Raw genomic sequence first — 12,500 nt, 5'->3', positions numbered from 1 at the left:
TGTATCTGAGTCACTTTAACTTGTTCTGAATTGTCAAATGTTAGTTTCTATGTTTCACTTGTAGATTTACATTTTTTGATGATGTACTATGTCATATGTGCCAGTTGTATAACTTAAATTTATCTTTTACAGAGAAAATCGCAAGCTTCGAGAAATAGTATCTGGGCAGGGAGGGACTGGAAGCAACACTACCGTAGGCCACTTCACCTCCTCTCCTCACTCCTCGTACCAGAGAGCCATTACAACCCAGAGGAGCTCTCCACATGTAAGTACAGAGGGCTTACCAGTGTCAAAAGATATTTGTGTGTGTATTTTGACCATAGAGTCCTTGTCCTTGAAGATTTTATTATTTTACTAAGAATACTATTGCATTTTGGACCTTGCCCTTGCTTTTTGATTATTCAGCTATAACTTTTTCTCTTTACTCCAAAGCAAGCTCAGGTGTCTCCTGGAGGATCAAGAATCAGCCCTGGCCGTCTCACTCTGGTGAAGACCACTCCGGGGTGCCCAGGGACCTCACAAAGCCCCACCCACCATCAGAATGCTGCATCAGCCCAGTATGTCCAGAGTTGTCGGCCCTCCCATACTGGCCAGTATGCTTCTCCGCAGGTCCACCAAACCTTGGGTCTGCAGCAGACCCAGGCTCAGCTCATGTCTTCAGGTGGTTTGATGCAAACACCAACAGGCTCTGGTGGGTACTTGCAGTCTCTTGGATATGTGTGCTGATGCATTTCCATCTCAGGGATAGTTGATTCAGGTGCCAATGGGCTCTGTGGATGGAAATGGTTTTTGGGGCATGTGTGTGATGAGTGTATTTCTTGGTGATTATGATGTAGTGGGGTTTTGGTTCTTTCTAAGAAAGAGGTATGAATGAGAGTGATTGAGTTACTGAGTTTGATAGATAGTTAATGTCTTATTTTTTAGATATTATCTGTCAAAGTGAACTTTCACTCTGTGATATAGAAAATTTTGTGTGAATTCTTGGAATGGAATGATGTTAATGTGTATTGATTCTTTTGCCACAGGGATGAAATATATGAAGTATCCGAGTCCAGTCCAGCAGTGCGTAACTCCCCCCTCATCCAGGTTTGTTGATTTAGTTTGAGTTATCAGGGTAAAAGGTCTGTAGGATTTAATTACAGGTAGAATCTGTCATGGCATGGTACCCCTGGAGGAGAAAAGTGTCAAAAATTGTAATTTTATTTTAGCTTTGTTTATCTTTTTTCATTATAAGCCCCTTCTATGCATCAGTTAACCTCAATGAGCTGAAGAATTCAATGTGAGCAATGCTGGATGTCTTATCCCCTCAAAAGCCACATTATTGCAATATCTTGGGATGAGCTCCAGATACCTGCCTTTTGTTTCATATGATGCATTGATTTTGCACCAGTTCTCTCTGTTTACTCTTTAGGTATTGTATCTGAGCCTTGAATGCTTTATCATGTAGCGCAAGACTTGGATAGATATATTATTATACACGTAGTATACACTTTTCACCAAGTAAATCCAAGATGCTATGCAGGTCCCTTCTTACTAGGAGAATTTGCAGATGGGGGTGTGAATGCAGATATTTTATACATCTCTAACCTGAACCTATTTAAATTAGATCATTTGTAAATACAAACTCACGTATAATTAGTCAATTTATTACTTGTGCTGAAAATTGGGAAAACATGGTTTCACAAATGACAAAGGAATAGCTCTATTATATAGAAAATTTTAGCTTAAATACAGGCAGACATGAATGCATTTTGAATGTGAAACAAAATGTTGCTTTGCACAGAAATTAGCAATAACAAAATTACTTGAAAAGTTTTTTTCTGTCATTTGTTAAATTCTGATTACAGTTTTTGACCGAGAAATCTGTTTTATTGCATAGAATTATCAGAATACAGTTGGACTACTATGTATTATGGGTGTTCATGGATACCTTTATTAATTTAGGCTAAATGGCCAAAATGTGAATGTGATAAAAAAGGCAAATTTTATGACTTGTTTCCTTTAAAAACTTAATGATGCAATTATATGGACACTAGTGAGTGATATATGCTAGCCATACTTTTGAACTATTTATATGCCTTATTTCTCAAACTTATTGAAAAAAAACTGTGACTAGAATTTGGGAAATGCAAGGATAACAGAAAGTGCTGTTTTTTAGAACTCGTTTTCATTTTTTTCTGAGGGTTCTTATTGTCCAATCCTTCAGAAAATTAGTACCTACAAGTCTCTCAAAGGGAAGAAAAAGCATAAAAATCCTGATCTTCTTAACTGAAGTTTAGGGCAGAATGCAGAGATGTTTAGTTTAGACCATTTTGATTGGACACGCATGCTTATATGGAATCATTATTTATAAGAGTAATTTTCTTTCTCATTCCATAGGTAAAAAATGAATTATATAACTTTGTTTCATGAATATAGTTAAAATATATTGGTGTAAAAAATATTTCCCTGCATTTTTTTTACAGCATATTACTTGTCAATAGAAATATGTGATTATTATACGTATTGCTTCCAGGTTCATAATTTGTGTCAGGGGCCATTGCTCTTCTGATGATTAGCTTTTTTGCATAATCAATATCCATCTTGCTTTATCTTAAATTTGCTGTAGAATGCATTAATACTGAATATGGGTAGATCTATGTTTCCCAACCTTTTAAGTTGTAAGTCTAATAACTAAGTTGTTCTGGCTGAGGGATCCTGAAAGCTAAAACATATTTTCAGTATTTCTTCATAGATTTACACATTTTATTGATATCGTAGTATTTTGTTGTTCTACATTCACAAGATAAATAATATTCAAAACTGTGATGTGAATGTATTGTATCTATGTGTTGCTGTTAATTTTCCCTGAAACATCCTACAGCACTTAGGAACATTCTCATGACCTTCATTTAGGAACCACTGATCTAGAGGGGTGGTCATATAGAATATATAAGGAAATATATTAATTTTCCAGGTATTTCGTTAACTTTTCTTCATACTTTTGGAAATTAAAAACAATCCTGATAAAAGGGTCATTTGCTGTTCTTGATATTATCATTTTTTCTGTCTAGTCCATAGTCACCGTATTTCTTCCTAACCAGCACTAAAATTAGTGATGTGCAAAGTTCCAACAGCAGATGATCTTTGCTAATGAATTTCTTTACCACTGCCTGGTCCTCCAGAGGGATGCTGGGCTCCATGGGCAGACTGACCCCCCAGCCACAGGGCCAGCACTGCCACCCTCCTGCAGGAATGAAGGTTGGGCAGCAAATGGCTCCTCACCTCCATGGGCATGGAGGCTTCCAGGCACAACAGGGGTTACAGGCGGATCAGAGGATGGTGCCACACCACTTGCGGATGTACTCCCCCCACTTTGCATCTCCAATCGAGGGCTATGGAAAGGGCAGCTCTGGGCACCTCCCCTTTAGACACCCTGTTTAGGAAGCAGTGACTAGGAATTCAGTTAGGACCTGATTACATTATTCCAATTGGTGATGCAATCAAATTTAAGCCACACTGTAATTTTGTTGCTGTATAGGGATGTGGATGTGCAGGTTGGAGGGAGTTTTATTTCAAGGATTTGGATTTCTTGACATTTTTACTGTGTTGATGTAGTGTCTGTGAACAAATTGTAGGTCAGTTTTAATGACATTTGAAACAAAGAAATAGGTAAAGTATGTACGTTCTTTTTTCCTCTTCATTTTTTTTTGTGCTGGGCTTGTTGTTCATATTATCTACACAGCATATAATGCTGAAATTTATTGAGACATATATATATATATAAGAAAAGAAGCCAGTTTTCTTCATCCTCTGAGAGTTTTTTTGGTACGATGATACTGATGTGTGCATATGTTTATATATTTCTCCCCAGAATTAGAAAAAAAGAGTCAAGAATAAATGGGTGCACATTTGCACTTAGATAACAATCAAGGTACACTGTGTATCAGAAGTGTACACTTTTTCAGCCAAAAGGTTGTTATAAGTGCAAGCTTTATAGAAACTTAACATAGTGCAATAATTTTTATTCAGCATTTTGTCATTATGGGATTTCAGAGACACTACATGAATGGCAATTATTTTCACCTATTGCAAATGTACATTATATTTATGTGTAGGAGTTGCACATTTTTCTAGTGTAACAATGCGATTCTTAAAGTTATATATATTTGCATTTTATTATCCTTGGCCTTGGTTCCCTGGACTAAAAGATAGACTGCATTTTATATGAAAGACGAATATTTTAAGGAAAAAGGTAGGAGCTAAAAAAAGAGTAATTTATCAGGTATCCAACATTGGAAGTTATTTAAAAAATGTGAGAAAAAGTTACCATTTTTTTCTATTATTAATCTACTAAAAGTATTTTCTTGTGTTATTAATGTTTTGGAAAGGACTACCTGTATAATCAACAGGATATCAAAATATTTTCACAAGGATTGATTGTAATCAGATGGACACATTGTACCTAGATGTAATTTTCAGCTCATGGTTAGCTGGAGACTGAATACCTGAACATTACCTGGTCCTACACCTAGATATTAAATAATTGATAAGATTCTGAATATCTTTACTTATATTGCCTGTGATATATACCTCGTCTAATACACTTTGTTACTTTTGTGAAATTAATCATTAATATTATACAAAAAATACAAACGCAAACACACACAGACACACATGAAAGAGAGATAATAAGAGTGAGAATGAGACAGAGAGAAAATAAGAAAAAATGAGTATGGGAAAGAGAAAGAAGAAAAAAGAGAAATTGAGAATGAGGGAAACAGAAGGGGAGAGCGAAAACGAAGGCGAAAACGAGAGAGAAAACGAAAGAGAAAGAGAAAACGAGAGAGAAAGAGAAAACGAGAGAAAACGAGAGAGAGACAGAGACAGAGACAGAGACAGAGACAGAGACAGAGACAGAGACAGAGACAGAGACAGAGACAGAGACAGAGACAGAGACAGAGACAGAGACAGAGACAGAGACAGAGACAGAGACAGAGACAGAGACAGAGACAGAGACAGAGACAGAAACAGAGACAGAGACAGACAGAGACAGACAGAGACAGACAGAGACAGAGACAGAGACAGAGACAGAGACAGAGACAGAGACAGAGACAGAGACAGAGACAGAGACAGAGACAGAAACAGACAGAGACAGAAACAGACAGAGACAGAAACAGACAGAGACAGAAACAGACAGAGACAGAGACAGAGACAGAGACAGAGACAGAGACAGAGACAGAGACAGAGACAGAGACAGAGACAGAGACAGAGACAGAGACAGAGACAGAGACAGAGACAGAGACAGAGACAGAGACAGAGACAGAGACAGAGACAGAGACAGAGACAGAGACAGAGACAGAGACAGAGACAGAGACAGAGACAGAGACAGAGACAGAGACAGAGACAGAGACAGAGACAGAGACAGAGACAGAGACAGAGACAGAGACAGAGACAGAGACAGAGACAGAGACAGAGACAGAGACAGAGACAGAGACAGAGACAGAGACAGAGACAGAGACAGAGACAGAGACAGAGACAGAGACAGAGACAGAGACAGAGACAGAGACAGAGACAGAGACAGAGACAGAGACAGAGACAGAGACAGAGACAGAGACAGAGACAGAGACAGAGACAGAGACAGAGACAGAGACAGAGACAGAGACAGAGACAGAGACAGAGACAGAGACAGAGACAGAGACAGAGACAGAGACAGAGACAGAGACAGAGACAGAGACAGAGACAGAGACAGAGACAGAGACAGAGACAGAGACAGAGACAGAGACAGAGACAGAGACAGAGACAGAGACAGAGACAGAGACAGAGACAGAGACAGAGACAGAGACAGAGACAGAGACAGAGACAGAGACAGAGACAGAGACAGAGACAGAGACAGAGACAGAGACAGAGACAGAGACAGAGACAGAGACAGAGACAGAGACAGAGACAGAGACAGAGACAGAGACAGAGACAGAGACAGAGACAGAGACAGAGACAGAGACAGAGACAGAGACAGAGACAGAGACAGAGACAGAGACAGAGACAGAGACAGAGACAGAGACAGAGACAGAGACAGAGACAGAGACAGAGACAGAGACAGAGACAGAGACAGAGACAGAGACAGAGACAGAGACAGAGACAGAGACAGAGACAGAGACAGAGACAGAGACAGAGACAGAGACAGAGACAGAGACAGAGACAGAGACAGAGACAGAGACAGAGACAGAGACAGAGACAGAGACAGAGACAGAGACAGAGACAGAGACAGAGACAGAGACAGAGACAGAGACAGAGACAGAGACAGAGACAGAGACAGAGACAGAGACAGAGACAGAGACAGAGACAGAGACAGAGACAGAGACAGAGACAGAGACAGAGACAGAGACAGAGACAGAGACAGAGACAGAGACAGAGACAGAGACAGAGACAGAGACAGAGACAGAGACAGAGACAGAGACAGAGACAGAGACAGAGACAGAGACAGAGACAGAGACAGAGACAGAGACAGAGACAGAGACAGAGACAGAGACAGAGACAGAGACAGAGACAGAGACAGAGACAGAGACAGAGACAGAGACAGAGACAGAGACAGAGACAGAGACAGAGACAGAGACAGAGACAGAGACAGAGACAGAGACAGAGACAGAGACAGAGACAGAGACAGAGACAGAGACAGAGACAGAGACAGAGACAGAGACAGAGACAGAGACAGAGACAGAGACAGAGACAGAGACAGAGACAGAGACAGAGACAGAGACAGAGACAGAGACAGAGACAGAGACAGAGACAGAGACAGAGACAGAGACAGAGACAGAGACAGAGACAGAGACAGAGACAGAGACAGAGACAGAGACAGAGACAGAGACAGAGACAGAGACAGAGACAGAGACAGAGACAGAGACAGAGACAGAGACAGAGACAGAGACAGAGACAGAGACAGAGACAGAGACAGAGACAGAGACAGAGACAGAGACAGAGACAGAGACAGAGACAGAGACAGAGACAGAGACAGAGACAGAGACAGAGACAGAGACAGAGACAGAGACAGAGACAGAGACAGAGACAGAGACAGAGACAGAGACAGAGACAGAGACAGAGACAGAGACAGAGACAGAGACAGAGACAGAGACAGAGACAGAGACAGAGACAGAGACAGAGACAGAGACAGAGACAGAGACAGAGACAGAGACAGAGACAGAGACAGAGACAGAGACAGAGACAGAGACAGAGACAGAGACAGAGACAGAGACAGAGACAGAGACAGAGACAGAGACAGAGACAGAGACAGAGACAGAGACAGAGACAGAGACAGAGACAGAGACAGAGACAGAGACAGAGACAGAGACAGAGACAGAGACAGAGACAGAGACAGAGACAGAGACAGAGACAGAGACAGAGACAGAGACAGAGACAGAGACAGAGACAGAGACAGAGACAGAGACAGAGACAGAGACAGAGACAGAGACAGAGACAGAGACAGAGACAGAGACAGAGACAGAGACAGAGACAGAGACAGAGACAGAGACAGAGACAGAGACAGAGACAGAGACAGAGACAGAGACAGAGACAGAGACAGAGACAGAGACAGAGACAGAGACAGAGACAGAGACAGAGACAGAGACAGAGACAGAGACAGAGACAGAGACAGAGACAGAGACAGAGACAGAGACAGAGACAGAGACAGAGACAGAGACAGAGACAGAGACAGAGACAGAGACAGAGACAGAGACAGAGACAGAGACAGAGACAGAGACAGAGACAGAGACAGAGACAGAGACAGAGACAGAGACAGAGACAGAGACAGAGACAGAGACAGAGACAGAGACAGAGACAGAGACAGAGACAGAGACAGAGACAGAGACAGAGACAGAGACAGAGACAGAGACAGAGACAGAGACAGAGACAGAGACAGAGACAGAGACAGAGACAGAGACAGAGACAGAGACAGAGACAGAGACAGAGACAGAGACAGAGACAGAGACAGAGACAGAGACAGAGACAGAGACAGAGACAGAGACAGAGACAGAGACAGAGACAGAGACAGAGACAGAGACAGAGACAGAGACAGAGACAGAGACAGAGACAGAGACAGAGACAGAGACAGAGACAGAGACAGAGACAGAGACAGAGACAGAGACAGAGACAGAGACAGAGACAGAGACAGAGACAGAGACAGAGACAGAGACAGAGACAGAGACAGAGACAGAGACAGAGACAGAGACAGAGACAGAGACAGAGACAGAGACAGGGACAGAGACAGAGACAGAGACAGAGACAGAGACAGAGACAGAGACAGAGACAGAGACAGAGACAGAGACAGAGACAGAGACAGAGACAGAGACAGAGACAGAGACAGAGACAGAGACAGAGACAGAGACAGAGACAGAGACAGAGACAGAGACAGAGACAGAGACAGAGACAGAGACAGAGACAGAGACAGAGACAGAGACAGAGACAGAGACAGAGACAGAGACAGAGACAGAGACAGAGACAGAGACAGAGACAGAGACAGAGACAGAGACAGAGACAGAGACAGAGACAGAGACAGAGACAGAGACAGAGACAGAGACAGAGACAGAGACAGAGACAGAGACAGAGACAGAGACAGAGACAGAGACAGAGACAGAGACAGAGACAGAGACAGAGACAGAGACAGAGACAGAGACAGAGACAGAGACAGAGACAGAGACAGAGACAGAGACAGAGACAGAGACAGAGACAGAGACAGAGACAGAGACAGAGACAGAGACAGAGACAGAGACAGAGACAGAGACAGAGACAGAGACAGAGACAGAGACAGAGACAGAGACAGAGACAGAGACAGAGACAGAGACAGAGACAGAGACAGAGACAGAGACAGAGACAGAGACAGAGACAGAGACAGAGACAGAGACAGAGACAGAGACAGAGACAGAGACAGAGACAGAGACAGAGACAGAGACAGAGACAGAGACAGAGACAGAGACAGAGACAGAGACAGAGACAGAGACAGAGACAGAGACAGAGACAGAGACAGAGACAGAGACAGAGACAGAGACAGAGACAGAGACAGAGACAGAGACAGAGACAGAGACAGAGACAGAGACAGAGACAGAGACAGAGACAGAGACAGAGACAGAGACAGAGACAGAGACAGAGACAGAGACAGAGACAGAGACAGAGACAGAGACAGAGACAGAGACAGAGACAGAGACAGAGACAGAGACAGAGACAGAGACAGAGACAGAGACAGAGACAGAGACAGAGACAGAGACAGAGACAGAGACAGAGACAGAGACAGAGACAGAGACAGAGACAGAGACAGAGACAGAGACAGAGACAGAGACAGAGACAGAGACAGAGACAGAGACAGAGACAGAGACAGAGACAGAGACAGAGACAGAGACAGAGACAGAGACAGAGACAGAGACAGAGACAGAGACAGAGACAGAGACAGAGACAGAGACAGAGACAGAGACAGAGACAGAGACAGAGACAGAGACAGAGACAGAGACAGAGACAGAGACAGAGACAGAGACAGAGACAGAGACAGAGACAGAGACAGAGACAGAGACAGAGACAGAGACAGAGACAGAGACAGAGACAGAGACAGAGACAGAGACAGAGACAGAGACAGAGACAGAGACAGAGACAGAGACAGAGACAGAGACAGAGACAGAGACAGAGACAGAGACAGAGACAGAGACAGAGACAGAGACAGAGACAGAGACAGAGACAGAGACAGAGACAGAGACAGAGACAGAGACAGAGACAGAGACAGAGACAGAGACAGAGACAGAGACAGAGACAGAGACAGAGACAGAGACAGAGACAGAGACAGAGACAGAGACAGAGACAGAGACAGAGACAGAGACAGAGACAGAGACAGAGACAGAGACAGAGACAGAGACAGAGACAGAGACAGAGACAGAGACAGAGACAGAGACAGAGACAGAGACAGAGACAGAGACAGAGACAGAGACAGAGACAGAGACAGAGACAGAGACAGAGACAGAGACAGAGACAGAGACAGAGACAGAGACAGAGACAGAGACAGAGACAGAGACAGAGACAGAGACAGAGACAGAGACAGAGACAGAGACAGAGACAGAGACAGAGACAGAGACAGAGACAGAGACAGAGACAGAGACAGAGACAGAGACAGAGACAGAGACAGAGACAGAGACAGAGACAGAGACAGAGACAGAGACAGAGACAGAGACAGAGACAGAGACAGAGACAGAGACAGAGACAGAGACAGAGACAGAGACAGAGACAGAGACAGAGACAGAGACAGAGACAGAGACAGAGACAGAGACAGAGACAGAGACAGAGACAGAGACAGAGACAGAGACAGAGACAGAGACAGAGACAGAGACAGAGACAGAGACAGAGACAGAGACAGAGACAGAGACAGAGACAGAGACAGAGACAGAGACAGAGACAGAGACAGAGACAGAGACAGAGACAGAGACAGAGACAGAGACAGAGACAGAGACAGAGACAGAGACAGAGACAGAGACAGAGACAGAGACAGAGACAGAGACAGAGACAGAGACAGAGACAGAGACAGAGACAGAGACAGAGACAGAGACAGAGACAGAGACAGAGACAGAGACAGAGACAGAGACAGAGACAGAGACAGAGACAGAGACAGAGACAGAGACAGAGACAGAGACAGAGACAGAGACAGAGACAGAGACAGAGACAGAGACAGAGACAGAGACAGAGACAGAGACAGAGACAGAGACAGAGACAGAGACAGAGACAGAGACAGAGACAGAGACAGAGACAGAGACAGAGACAGAGACAGAGACAGAGACAGAGACAGAGACAGAGACAGAGACAGAGACAGAGACAGAGACAGAGACAGAGACAGAGACAGAGACAGAGACAGAGACAGAGACAGAGACAGAGACAGAGACAGAGACAGAGACAGAGACAGAGACAGAGACAGAGACAGAGACAGAGACAGAGACAGAGACAGAGACAGAGACAGAGACAGAGACAGAGATAGACAGAGGAAATAAAGAGAGTGAGTGAGTAAGTGACTGACTGACTGACTTGGTTAGTGTAGTAATCATAATAAGATTGAGTCTGAATGCATTTGCCAGGTTATGTAGTTGTCTATAAGGTGGTCACCTCTTTCTCTGTCTCTCTCTCTGTTTACCTGTGCATCCATCTCTCTATCGATTGTCCTAACTTCATTTTATTTCTATCTCAATTTCTGTCTACTTATATCTCACACAACACTTGTAGGTCTGTCGTTACGATCAATTACTTTTTAAATATTTTTATGAATCTCTCACTTTGTCTTTTATTATTTGCTTATCTCTTTGTGCAATTATTTATTTTTATTTGCTTGATAACTGTATGATTGATGTGTATGTAGCCTTTTGTCTGTCTGCCTTATATATCTACTTCCATATCGATCTATCCATCTACATATCTAAGTATCTATTATAATGTCTATCACACACACACACACACACACACACACTCACACACGCATGCACGCACGCACGCACGCACGCACGCACGCACGCACGCACGCACAACACACACACGCATAGCACACACGCACAGCACGCACGCACATGCACACACACACACACACACACACACACACACACACACACACACATACACACACACACACGCACCCCCCCCCCCTCCCCCATTATCCCCGATCGACGGCGCCAAGCAGTCTGGCTGGACCCACAGCGACGTCTCACCGCGCCCTTAGGCCCAGAGGTCAGCGCAGGTCAGCCCGGGGTTTGCAGAGGTGTCAGTAAGCCCCCTGGATTGACATGAGCTCCGCCTCGACAAAGGCCAAAGGTCAAACTCGCATTCACAGCTGTTTGTTCTTGAGTGCACAGTGGCTTCCCTCTTTGTCCCGCGTTTTGTTGAATTTGTTGACACTCTGCATGAGCACAAATACACTGGCTTGGTTTTATATTAATTGTTTTTTATGATTGGCACTAGCATTGGGATGATTAGTATCATCTCGTTGTGGTGCAATAAGACATATTGTCGAAAATTGTAAATATCATCACTGTTTTCCAACATTAATGATCAAAGTTACTATTATTGTTGTTGTTCTTGTCATTAATATTGTTATGGTAATAATAACAATGATAATTATGATAATTATGGTAATGGTGATGATAATAATAATAATGATGATGATAATAATTTCATTATTATCTTTATTAGGTTTATAATCATTATTATTATTATTATTTTCTTCTTCTTCTTCTTCTTCTTCTTCTTCTTCTTCTTATTATTATTATTATTATTATTATTATTATTATTATTATTATTATTATTATTATTATTATTATTATTATTATATCATTATTATTATTATTATTATTATTATTATCATCATCATCATCATCATCATCATCATCATCATCATCATCATCATCATCATCATCATCATCATCATCATCATCATATCATCATCATCATCATCATCATCATCATCATCATCATCATCATCATCATCATCATCATCATCATCATCATCATCATCATCA

General features: G+C 42.9%; 1 protein-coding gene across 2 annotated transcripts in view; it reads left to right on the top strand.

The window, feature by feature from the left end:
- vilya overlaps window positions 1–4,150 on the top strand; it is a 9,027-nt gene extending 4,877 nt beyond the window's left edge. Inside the window, exons 6-9 of one of the 2 annotated variants that reach the window (XM_070116053.1) lie at window positions 133–265; window positions 433–661; window positions 1,026–1,086; window positions 3,165–4,150. In XM_070116053.1, coding sequence (XP_069972154.1) covers window positions 133–265; window positions 433–661; window positions 1,026–1,086; window positions 3,165–3,423 — 682 coding nt within the window. In that variant the 3' untranslated portion in view covers window positions 3,424–4,150. Of the gene's footprint in view, window positions 1–132; window positions 266–432; window positions 692–1,025; window positions 1,087–3,164 lie in introns of both variants that reach the window. The other variant, XM_027367654.2, reaches the window with a different exon arrangement.
- The last annotated feature ends 8,350 nt before the right edge of the window (window positions 4,151–12,500 follow it).

Source organism: Penaeus vannamei, chromosome 38 (genome assembly GCF_042767895.1).
Source record: "Penaeus vannamei isolate JL-2024 chromosome 38, ASM4276789v1, whole genome shotgun sequence".
Taxonomy (NCBI): Eukaryota; Metazoa; Arthropoda; class Malacostraca; order Decapoda; family Penaeidae; genus Penaeus; species Penaeus vannamei.
The sequence above is the reverse complement of the archived record's forward strand: the minus strand, read 5'-3'. Positions and strand labels throughout refer to the sequence as shown.